This window comes from Chiroxiphia lanceolata, chromosome 21 (genome assembly GCF_009829145.1).
Source record: "Chiroxiphia lanceolata isolate bChiLan1 chromosome 21, bChiLan1.pri, whole genome shotgun sequence".
In the NCBI taxonomy this organism is placed as follows: Eukaryota; Metazoa; Chordata; class Aves; order Passeriformes; family Pipridae; genus Chiroxiphia; species Chiroxiphia lanceolata.
The window spans coordinates 432,783-445,174 of record NC_045657.1 but is presented as its reverse complement, the minus strand read 5'-3'; the positions used below and the strand labels follow the sequence as shown (position 1 = coordinate 445,174).

Genomic DNA, 12,392 nt, shown 5'->3' with positions numbered 1-12,392 from the left:
TTTAATGCATTTTAGCAGCAGGCTGGTGACGGGCCTGACACGCCGGCTCCGCGCACGCTCCTGCGCTCGGGGAGTGCAGCATTAATAACACACTTCCATGCATCATGCCATTTTTAAGCATGATCGTTATGATAAAGGGCATATACTTAATTACAGGCCTGCTTAATTACAGCTCTGTTGAAGCTCGTTTGTTTAGGAGAGTGCTAATTGCGCTGCTGAGCCTTTGGCTCACCCTGCTTTCATCTGCTGCTTCGCTCCCTAGTCCTGAGCTGGGGGCTGAGCGGGGCGAGGGCTGGGGGAGGCTCTGGGGGCTGCAGGGATGCTCTCGCTCGGCGTGGCTCAGCCTTTAGATTACTTTACAAAAGCTGGCGTGTGGCTGATCAAAGCGGGTTTCTGTCGGATAACAAATGCAGATGATCTTCTAGGTTTAAAACTTCCTGGATTTGGTGATGCTGCTTTTCATCTGTTTCCTTTTGTTTCTCTTCATGCTGTGGCTGCCACACAGCACCTTTGATAACAAAATACTCCATTGGAGAGGGTTTTTAAATCAAAAATAGACAAAGCAAATGTAAAAAGCTAAGTATTCTTAAATGGTCCTTGTTAAATCACTAACCTGGTAACTAAGTGGTGCTGGTAGGAGTTACAAACGGCAAGCAGAGAAATACTGGGTTCGTGGGCACAGATCCTTTCTGAAAGGAAATCCTATTTGAGGATCACAGTGGGGCATTTCACAGCTTGAATTTGTGTTCATTTGAACTTTTTATTTGTTTCAGAGCTGAAATATAAAGACTTCCAATGTTAGAGGTGTAAGTGTAATAAAGGGGGTGTATCTGGGGTGTATCTGCCTTAGAAATATGCCCTTTTCAGTCTTGTGTGCAAATTGCTGAGTTACATGTTTTAAAAATAAGAGTCTCCCTTGTGCTGCCACATTTCTTGGCAGGCTCCCTATGATGTCTCCAAGGTGGTGATAGCAAGACACACTGAACATCATTGCACTAAGATGAATATACAAGACAATAAAAAGGCAAACAGTGCTCTGAGTCCCGTTAAGGTTGTGCTGCAGAGAGAGCTGAAGGCAGTGACACGAGACTGTGCCATGTGCCGTCGTGTCCTCATGTCTGTCCTTGTATTCCATTGGTTTCTGTCCTCCAGACGTGGTTTGCAAGTGTTTGAGCTCCGTTGCTCACTGTTGAGTTTGCACTGGCAGCAGCCAGGCCGGGGAGGGCACTTGGCCCCAGGTGTTTGTCATCATCCTGCCCAGGTGGTAGCACTTACTGCCTGGTACACAGGTGGTGGTACTGACTGCTTTGGGGTACAAGTCCCCTGAACCAGCTGTTCCTTGTTCTCTTGCTCAGACACCACCCAGTGTGCTCAGCTGGTTCGGTGAGGAGGTGGTAAATAGATGTGTGTCCTCCTTCCAGTTTCAAATACTGTCCTGCTTTGGCAGCTGAACAAGATTGGAAAATGCAAAATTGACACCATGAAATTGTATATGGATAGAGCAGGGAGGATTCATTGGATTCCTGGTTTGGTAGGGACTGACCCAGCTATGTCTTAAATGGAAAGAAACCACTGGCAGGTTAGAGGGAAGGAAAGGCTGGCAGTAACATGTAGGAGCAATCAGTCATGTGTCAGTGCTGTGAATACTTGATCTGTCACTGGGAATGTGAGAAGTTGCATGTCAGAAATCAGCTGGAAATGTGACGTGATGTCTTGTCCCTTTCAGCAATGGATGGAGTGCCTTTTATGATTTCGGAGAAGTTTGCCTGTGCTCCTGAAGGGGTGAGTTGCCTTCATTGTTCTCCCAGTGTCTGAAATTCATTGTTTCATGGAAAGCGATCACAAAACATCAACAATATTACCTGATTCTGGGAGCTTTTCTGTTGTGGGGCCAAATATGTACCCAGTGCTTGAGATGGGCCGAGGTTACACATCACAACAGTTGCCCATTGGGTGGGAAGGGCTTTTGCCAGATCACTTCTAAAACTGAATTGTCCTGAGATTGGAAGATTTGTTGCCATCAGAAATAGGAATGGCAATGGGACTCCCTGGTGCTGGAAGCATTTCTAATTTCTTAGCATAGATTGTAAAGAAAGCTGCAGATGCGGAGTTCTGGATTTAACCTGCCATGGGGATGGCGTAGTGCCATCAGCTTTACTACTTTCCATTGGCACCCCAGAAGTTCAGAGCAGTGGTAGTGACAGGGTGCACTGTGCAGGAGGCTCCTGCCTGGCTGCAGGGCGAGCTGGAGAGGGCACCGAGTGCTGCCTGCTTGGCACCAGGCACTGCGGGGCCACACCAGCAGAGCAAGGCAGAGCAAGGCAGAGTGGAAACCCCAGTATGGGTTCAGAATGACATTTGAGTGTCACTGGACCAGTACTTGTTAAAGTTTATGATCCAGAGTTCAAAGATCAGCATCCCACTACCAGTTCCTGAATCCATTCGATGCTAAACCAGTATCTCTTTAAAAATCAGTTTGCAAGAAGCTGTTAAACCATCAGCTGTGTCTGATTTTTCAGGAGCACTCCGGCTTTGTGCTTTCTTCTTCCGGCTGACGGGGGGTTTTGCACAACCCTTGCTTTCTGAAAGGGTTGTTTATGGGCCGTTATTCCCAGAAAGATGGAGTCCCTGCTGCGAAGACAAATGCAGAGAGATTAGGTCGTGCTAATCCTCCCAGCGGATCCTTTAGACACCATTGCCACCATATGGTCAGTTTGGTCGAGGCTTCCCACAGCCGGTGCCTCTCACACCTCGCTGCTGCTGCCACAGAAGTCCATGGGGTGTTACAGACTGTGTCCTGCAGTGGGAGATGGTGGCAGATCTGTCTCTGACGCGGAGATGAGTGTCGGCTGTCCCGCTGAGGGAGAAGGGCATTGGAGCTGCTGGCCCCAACCTGCTGTCTGCTCTCCTGGTGCAGTGAGGAACAGGGCCATCCCTGTTTACAGATGGTGTCTCTAAGTCTCTGGTGATAGAGTGTTTGCTGACTTTAAACAAAACAAACCCAAAACAACAACAACCACCACCACCACCCACCTAAATTTGACATTGTTTCTTTGTTGCCAGATGCAGCCAGTTGATCTCTTGGGCATCACAATCAAAACCCTTGCAGAAATTGAAAAGGAGGTAAGTAGTGCCATCCAGCACTGAGCAAGTCACAAGAGCTTTGTTTACTTAGCTGTAAGATACCTTCCCTTATGGAAAAGGCTTCTCTTGTCTTTCCCAAATCACTGAGGGGGGATAAAGTCAAGCAGTAAGCTCAGGATCAGGGATGTCCTCTGTGATCCACGCTGAGTAAAGACGCTTTAGGTGGTGCCTCTAATGGCAAAGTTTGGGGCCCTCTGTTTAATTCCAGATGTCTGTCTTGGTTAACCTTTCTCATGAATTAACAACACATACTGCAGGCAGGAAGGTGCCTCTTGCATGTCAGGAAGGCAAATGGACTTGACTCAGCATTGTCAGTGAACACCTTCATCAGTTTTCAGTTTGGTGATGCTAAGTTGTTGTCAGGGGAACTGGGCTGCGTTTCAGTGGGTGTGAGTGTTTGAGGAGCTCCGGGAGGAGGCAGCCACCAAACCGAAAGTGGTCCCAAGGGACCATTCTGTCACATGGTGCTGAGGAGCTGCCTGCTCTGCAAAGGTGGCCTCGCAGACCAGGAAGAAATTTGTCTCAGCAGCACGTACTTCTTCAGGCACCATTGGTCCCAAAGACCTTCTCCTGTGCCAGCCAGCTGGGTTCAAGGCAGAGAGTAACAAGATGGCATCACAAAACTGCCAGACTGCTCAAAGTTTCTCCACTTTTTGATTCCAGTTGTGACTCCAGTTGCCTAAATCGATCCTCTTCTGCCTGGAAGTTTTGTCTGAGTACAAGAAGAAGGTGATCGGCTGCCAGGGCTTTTGCAGGCACGCAGTGGGCCTGCAGTGGTGGCTCTGGAGATGCTGCCTGACAGGGGCAGTGGCTGACAGAAGCACCCGTTGCCTCAGGTGCTGCGGTCCTGCCACATGGCACATGTGCTGTGCCTCTGCTCAGGACTGCCTGCATCTGTCAGGAGGAGCCCTGGGAGCCCGGCGTGCTCAGGGCTGGCAGCCCCTCTGTGTGCCTGCCTCCTTCCTCGCTCTTGCTGGGAGCTGGCCAGGGAGCAGATGGTCTTTTGGCCAGAGGGGAATCCAAGTGGTGCTGGATTTGCTTCTGCAGCATCTCTGTGTGTTACCTGGTGTGGAAGAGGTCTGGCTGCTTGGGGGCTGCCTGGAGGGCTGGGCTGGGCTGTGCAGCCCTGCCTGTACCCTCACAGGCCTGTGGAGTGCAGGGACACCAGCATTGGAATCATTTGTGTGGGCCAGGGAAGAGAGGCTGATACCTGCTGGCTCTGCCACAGCTCCTGCTCCATCATAGGCTGTGTGCATTCCAGAGTAATGAAAAGTATGTTTATGCAGCCCATATTCCTTGATGAAGCATCTTGTCTGTACATAGAGAGCTACACATATAAATATTGTGAATTTCAGCATGGCTTTATTTCCCTTGCAAGCAATAGCACCATTACAGCAAATCTTCTGGATTTCCAAAGCAGCCAGAACATTCTCCCTGGAGCAAGATGCCTTGCAAAAAATATTCCCAAAGAATTCCAAGAGTTATTGTTCTCTGTTGCCACATTTGCAGATGTATGCACCCATCCTCCAAGCTGCAGGCAGCTGAGTGACAGGACTCCACCCTGTCAGGAAAATGATGGAAATGGGCGCAAATCCTGGACTGCACCCAGGCTGCTCTCATTGCTCCAGGATGGCACAGCCATGCCCAGGGCATTGTGTGGAGGTCTGGGGTATGAAGAGGTGGTGAAGCACAGGTGTGAGCGGTGCGTGCTGTTGCTCGTGGCTGCTTTGGTGGGTGTAGGATGGACAGCAGAGGAGCAGAGCCCTGGTAGCACTGCTGCCAGCTCTCCCTGTGGGGCTGTGGGGCTTTGTCCTCACTGTTCCTGCCTGTCCTGGCTAGGGGAGCATCACCAAGCAGGCACTTGGGCAGGTGCAGGTGACAGCAAAGGTGTTGGCACTGTCACTGCGGCTCTGTGGTGCCTGTGGCTGTGGCAGAGAGGGCAGTGGTCCGACCACTCATGGGGCACATCTCATCTTCCTTTGAGCTTGGTGTGGAGTAAAAAGTCTAGAGAGAGTCTAATTAGTAAAGCAAGCATCCAATACTCATCATTCCTTTTAAACTGACAGGGAAAGCAGTTCGTTTAACCACTGAATTGCTACAAGTTATCATGGGCTGCTCTTCACAAATATATTTAATGAAGAAGTTGTAAATCTAGAAGAGCTTAAAATTTTAATTTTCCACAGCAATATTTTTTCTTGTTCGCATGTTTGTAGTCAATTCTCCAGAGTGCAGTCACATGAAATGTTCTTTAAATGAACATATTTGCTAACTGGCATGATTTCAGTTTTTAAAACATTGGTTCCAGCAATTAGGAGTTTCCTCAGTTCCCCAGTGACTGGAGAGATTCGTCTTGATTATAATTGCTCTTAGCCACGCATATCTAATTTGTGTCTTTTTAAGTGTTAATTAGTAAACAGTTTGAGCTGACATCTTTATGCGTTTGGGTGTTGAAAAATGATGCCTATTGCGAGCGGCGCGGGGCGGCGTCGCGACAGGGAGGTGCCGCCGGAGGGTGACGGGCACAGCCCCCGAGCCCCGGCACAGCCCCCGAGCCCCGGCACAGCCCCCTCACAGCCCCGGCACAGCCCCCTCACAGCCCCGGCACAGCCCCCTCACAGCCCCGGTACAGCCCCCTCACAGCCCCGGCACAGCCCCCTCACAGCCCCGGCACAGCCCCCTCACAGCCCCCTCACAGCCCCCTCACAGCCCCGGCACAGCCCCCTCACAGCCCCGCCCGGGGCCGCCCCGTTCCCTCCCGGTGGCGCCGCCCGGCCCTGCCCGGCGCGAAGCCGCGGCGCCCCCTGCTGGCCCCGCGGCGCCCCGTCCGCCGGGATGAGCTCGGCGGGGCCGGGATGGGCTCGGGATGGGCTCAGCGGGACAAGGATGGGCTCGGGATGGGCTCGGGATGGCCCGGGATGGGCTCGGGATGGGCTCAGCGGGACAAGGATGGGCTCGGGATGGCCCGGGATGGGCTCGGCGGGGCCAGTCCCGTGTGCTCGAGAGGAGCAGGACCCCCGCAGCTCGGCGCTGCACTGGTGGTCTCGTGAGCCGGGACGGAGAGGAGGTGTCGGCGTTGGAGCAGAGGCAGCACAGCCCCGGCACAGCCCTGGCACAGCCCCGACACAATTGACATGGACCTGGCACAGCCCCAGCACAACTGGCACACTCCCAACACAGGCCTGACACAACCCCACCTTCTACTCAGGTGGTATAGACCTGGCACAGCCTTGCAGAATGGGAACAATCCCAGCACGGCCATGACACAACTGGCACAGCCCCAGCACAGCCACAGCCCAACCCCAGCACAACTGGCACAGATCTGGCACAGCCTCAGTATAACCTTGGCACAACTGGCACAACTCCAGCACAGGTGGCACAGCCCCAGGCCAGGCACCAGCACAGTTGCTGGTTCCCAGGGTCACCTCGCTGGCAATGTGTCTTGTGCCCCTGGCTGGCAAGGAGTGGTCCAAGGCCACAGGGAGATATGTTTGTGACGTTCCAGGGGCCACAAATGGGACGCTGGGAGATGCGTGGGGGGCAGTCCCCATGTGAGGCCATTGCAGTGGGTGTGCTGCGGTCACGGGCAGCTCCTGCCCCAGCAGCCCCCTCGGACGGCGCTGCTTCGACCGTCCACCCACTGTGGGTGGGCCACCGCCACCTCAGCCTCTCCTGGGGTGCCCTGGCAGGGGCCAGGGTGGCCCAGGGCCTGCGGGGTGCAGCCACAGCGTGCCACGAGATGGCACTGCTACAGTGCACGCCAGGCACTGCAGCTCCTGGGCTCTGTGGCTGTGCAGGGCTGTCCCTCAGTTGCAGGGATGTCCCTCGGCTGCAGTGACATTGTGGGGGTGCAGGGATGTGTATATAGAAATTTTCACTCACCTTGTCAAACCAAAAATGTTTATTCTGGTGGTACCGGCTTGTGTATAAAACCTGCCAAGGGGGATCTTTCTGAGTAGCTGCTTTATGTGCAGGATGAGTATGGTCATGTTTATGTTAATGCTGGGTTTTGAGGGAGGGGGTAAATCCTACCTGGGGTGGTCACTGCTGTGGGGTCAGGTGATGCCAGCAGGCTCACCGGGTATGGCGCTGCCTGGGTCAGCTGCCACCAGGCCCAGTTTTTACCACATTCTTCTTCTCCTTGTATTGTCCCACCCCAGGCATGAGCAGTGTGGCTGCACGGTCACATGCCCTGGCCTGGGCTGCATGGGTCGGTGTCCCAAGGTTCCCTCTCTCTGCTTTGCCCTGCAGTACGACTACAGCTTCCGGACGGAGCAGAGCGCGGCGGCCCGGCTGCCACCCAGCCCCACCCGCTGCCCGCCGGTCCCGCCATCCTGAGGGGCCATCGGCCGGAGCAGGCGTGTGCGTGCATACTACTGAGCGGGACACAGGACACAGGACACAGTGCTGGGACCGTCCTGGCACACCCCCGTGCACCCGGCCACCACCGCCACCCTGCACTGCACCACCCCCTGCACACGCCGCTCCACGCGTTGGGACCCCCTTCGGCAGCTGCACCCCCACACTGCTGCAGACCCCTCTCCATGTGAGTACAGGACTGGGAGCCTTGGTCATCCCCACTTTGTAACCCTGCTGCAGGACAGTCACAGGATCCAGAGCTGTAGCAAACCTTGCAAACACAGCTGGGAGCTCGCAGACCATCGAGAACTCTCAGCCCTAAAAGGAACAGTGAAAGGCACGGCTGGGTAACGCTGCCCAAGCTGCCGTGGAGCTGGTCAGCTCTCGACGCCTTGCGGCAGGAGGTCCCTGTGGCCCAGTGGCAGCACTGAGCTGCAGCAGATGCCCCATCCCTCTGCCAAGGTCTGGGCACAGCAGTTCTGCCACAGCCAGGATCAGCCCCCCCCATACGCCCACTGTAATCACTGGATTTGCTGTAGCTGGGGGAGCTGGGACCACTGGCTCATGCCTGTCTTGGACTCTCCCTGGGCACTGGCAGGGCAGGGCAGGGCGAGCAGAGCACCAAGGTGAAGCACCTCCGCTTTGCACAGGGTGTCCATGTGTCCATCCGGATCTAGACCAACAAACCCCTGTGTTTCTTTCCGTCTGGATGCTGGCAGCACCCTGCTGACCCGGCCAAGCTGCCTGTGGAGCCAGGACCCTGCTGACAACTGGGATGCCATCACCTGCCTGTCACTTGAGACAGTTCTCTAATGTGCCCCGCTAGCTGCTAAAATAAAAGAGATGTGCCTGTTCCCTGGGCGCTCCCAGGGAAGCACTGAACTCTGACGTGGCGCAGGATGAGAGTGGGATGCATTAAACCCTGACCTGAGCCCCTTGTGATCGCTGACCTGGGCTCACTCCTGAGCCAAACGCATGTCTTGGAGAAGTCTGTTGCTGTAATAAGTTATTTACAAGTGCCCATGTGACTCCATGCTGCTCTTTCAAGTCTCTGCTGTAAAACAAAGCTACATCATGGCAGCAAAATGGCAATTTTTGAGTTAAGTGTTAAAACGTACAATTTTTTATATTGTAAAATAGTGATTTCCTGACCCCACTGAAATGCAATTGCCATGGTAACAGTAACAGTGTTGTCTCTCAGCCTGGGTCATATGTGTGCCCCGACCCACTTTGCACTGCCTTGGATTAATCTGGCATTTGCTAGTTGCACAGAGTGGTGACTAACAGCAGGTTTTGTACTGTCAGCTTCTATTTTTTATTTGTACATATGTAAAATATTTCTTGTCCAAAGATTCATTTCTGGTTTTAAGGCACCGCACCGTACTGCTGGGATAATGAGCACAAAATACTGTAACATTCAAGACAAACTGAGTCCAGGTCTTTGCTTCAGCTGCTTCCAATCAGGTAAATAATTTTCTGGAGCTGCCTCTGTAGAGCAGCCATGTGGCTGGAGAGCAGAGGCCAGTTTGGTTGCAGGTGTGTTAGTTTTGGGCAAAAGAGTTAAGGCTGTGCCATTTGCACCAGCTCTGGAGCCTCGTGTGACCCCCTGGAAGTGCTCGTTTACTTGGAGGTTGCAGCAACATTTTTAGTTGTTATTTATCCTGCAGGAAAGAAAAGCCAGACCTCACTGCCAGGCTTCACAAAGGCCAGATTGATGATGCCGACATCGACAAATGAACATACCATGGCAGCCTGGTCATTCGGCTCAGGTTCACTTGAAGTTCAAATCCACTCCACGCTGTAGTGCTGTACCCATCTCATCCATCTCTTGTCTGTCTGTTTTTCTGCTTGTAATTTGTTCTGTAGTTTTCTGTGACATCCATTTATAGCTTCTCCTGTGGCTCAGTGGTCACGGCAGGTAGGCAGGACCTGTCTGCAGCCGTGCATTCCTCATAGCTTTGGGATGAGAGCTGACCTTCCCTGTTCCCAGTGGAGGAGTGAGGGCTGCGGGCGGTGCAGAGCAGCCAGCACAGTCTGCAGAGCTCCAGGGGCAGTGCCTGCCACTGGGAGATGGAGAGACTGCTGCCAGGAGCCCTTCCTCAAGCTGCCTGTTCCTGTGTGAGGGCAGGGCTGCCTGCACAGCGGCCGGGGGGCTCAGGGAGGAGTGGGTTCTGAGAGCGCCGAGCCCTGCACTCGGTGCCACACTCCCTGGGTATGCCTGGGAAAATGGGTGCAGAGCTTTGAGTCCCTTCTGTGAGATTTAGCTTAGAGATAGAACTGGTGCTTTAATGTTTTAACCAATTGTTAGGTTTGCTCAGCTGCCTTGGAGATAGTGAGCTCAGCCTGCTTTGCAGTGACCTACAGGAGACACTGGGTACTTGAAACATGGCAGGACATGCGGCTGGACATGTCCTACATCTTCAGGACATATTTGTAGTTACTTCTCCTCTGACACTGGGCCAGCAAAGCTGCACCTGTGAAGAACCTTGAGAGGTGAGTTTGCTCTCCACAGTGCGATCCTGCACCGTGGCACTGCAGGGACACCCTGTTCCAAATGCACGACAGGGCAGGTGCATTTCCTCTGGGCAAATGCAGTCAAGGTATTTTGAGCAAGAAGCTGCAGCTGCTGAGAGCCAGCTGAGCTCTCAGCCCTGCTAACCACAGGCTGAAAAACTGGGTGATTCCAAAAGGGAGAGGGCTCAGAGCCAGTGCTTGAAAGCACGGTGAGACACACAGTGCAGGGTGGTTGACTGTGTCAGCTTCTCAATCCACTGCTCGGAGGAAGCTTTTTTCATTGCACTGCTGAGTTCCCAAGATCGGAGTGTCAGGTCAGCATTTCCATGGGCAAGTTTTATTGGCTGTTCCATAACTTCTGTACTCCCAGCAGCTCATTGCAAGGCTGGTCCTTGCATCCTCGCAGTGAGTCCTCCATGCTGGCAGGTACCATGGCCAGTATGAGCATCTCTCTGCATCTTCCTCCCTGTCCAAAATGCGACTGTGGAAGTATCGGCCCAGGCAATAAATGTTCAGGGAGCCTGATGCGGATGTTGTCTGGCTGTGGAGAAGTCTTCTGGAGCACAAGGGGGGAGGGGATGAGTCAGTGGAAAGCAACAGAAGTGGATTTGCAGAGTTTTACCAGATGTGCTTGGCTACCTTGCCTGAATTTGTAGAACAAAACTGCTCTCTAGGTGGTTCAGTCTTGCGGCTGATGGAGAAGTTAGTTTGCCAAATTATCATATATCTGCAACAGAGACAGAAAAGCAGCAATAAGGGGTTTGCTTACTGTAAAATACACCTTCTGATGTGAATTTGTAGTGACATGCTGCCTCCTGGATTCCCCACAGCAAGAAGCTGGTCACGTGCCAAGGTGACTCGTGCCCACCCAGGCCGGGCTGTGCTGTCTGCTGTGTTAACCATAGAAAGGCAAGAAATTAGAACAGAAAGTGACGTAGAGTGTGAACTTTGTGATAAAATTCAAGTGTGAACAGTTGTAGTGGGTGTCTCCCCTGTGGGAGCACCTCGTAGCCGTAGTTCCGTAGGAGTGAACTTTGTCAGACTTTTCCTGTGGCTGTCCCTGCGTGTGCCTGCAGTGTTTGTCAGAGGATCCCTGGGAGCCTCCTGTGCAGTGAGAAGTTGCTGGTAGTCTGTAGCCTTGGGCTTGTTTGGTTTCACACCCACCACTGCCCCCTCAGTGTTCTGAGCTCTCCAGACTGAAGGTGCACACTGCTGAGCCTGGAGAATTCCCTGCATGGGCAGGCACGTGCCAGGCAGATGCTAGTGGCAAGGGCATGCATCTGCTGACCTTGGAATCTCCTCTTCCGTGGGGCCCTGAGATCTCCTGGGGGAGGGAAATCAGGATGTGGTGCCTGCAGAGCTGGCTGGTCCCATGTTGGCCCTCACCTCCCTGCTGCCCCCAGCGTGACGAAGGGTCTGTCTCCCCAGATGTGCCCGTGGCCTCTCCCACGACAGCCCCAGGAGCCCAGAGAGGTGTTCCCACTCCTCCTGAAGGGCAAGCACATCTTGCTACATGCAGATAATTACCTCAGCCTTGGAGCCTTGACTAACAGCCGGGAATCCCTCCCAGCAGTGGGAATCCTGGCAGGGGCAGCCCAGCAGTGCTGGTGTCAGTCATCCCGAGCCAGATCCCCCTGGCTGTGGTGCAGGGAGGAGGGGAGGCTGCTCCCCTGCTCACAAACAAGCTCAGTGAGGTGCTGCTCAGTTCATTCACCACAGGGAAACCAAACACTTTGGATATTCTGGTCATTTGTTATGAAATTGTTTCCTAACAGCAACAGATTTAAATGTCATCATGCAAATGGCAGAGAAGAACCTTTTATGCAGTTGCAAAGTGGTTTTCTAAGATGGTTGGGTTATTGAAAGTGATTTTACTGTGCATTAATCTTATGAATGTTACTATGTTTTATATTTATTTTAGATGACCCTCCTGTATTTTACAAAGGGAAGTTTCATTCTGTGATAACTCAGTCTGTATTCTTAATATAATTTGTTAAATGAAACTTGTTTTAATCAGTTTATTCTCTGTGCTTTGTGTTTTAATTTTCTGACTGAAATAGCTACCTGGATTGGAGTGGTGAATTGCAGGGGTGGCAGCACGATCCCCTGTAGGGAACATGCTCTTGGTTTGGGTTTTTTGTTCTGGGAAATTGGATATAAAAAGCCTTGGAAAATCTGTCTAAAATGTCTTGCTCCAAAGGTATGCTGCAAAGTCAAAAATAGAAGTCAACCTAGCTCAATTTAAGTGTTTTATGGGGCAGGACGGGGCAAAACCTGGCAAAACCAGTCCTTGGCACAGGGATGGTGCCCGTGGCAGTGAGGGCAGCGCTCAGCTTGGGGCACTGCCCATCCCATCAGCTCTGCCCACGGCCACCTGG

The 12,392-nt window shown here is 52.8% G+C and overlaps 1 protein-coding gene across 5 annotated transcripts in view; it reads left to right on the top strand.

Moving 5' to 3' along the window:
• Positions 1-12,035, top strand: part of MVB12B (multivesicular body subunit 12B) — a 58,619-nt gene extending 46,584 nt beyond the window's left edge. For all 5 annotated transcript variants that reach the window (XM_032708101.1, XM_032708098.1, XM_032708097.1 and 2 more), the window contains 3 exons: positions 1,727-1,782; positions 3,064-3,123; positions 7,393-12,035. In XM_032708101.1, coding sequence (XP_032563992.1) covers positions 1,727-1,782; positions 3,064-3,123; positions 7,393-7,479 — 203 coding nt within the window. In that variant the 3' untranslated portion in view covers positions 7,480-12,035. The remainder of the gene's footprint in view (positions 1-1,726; positions 1,783-3,063; positions 3,124-7,392) is intronic.
• The last annotated feature ends 357 nt before the right edge of the window (positions 12,036-12,392 follow it).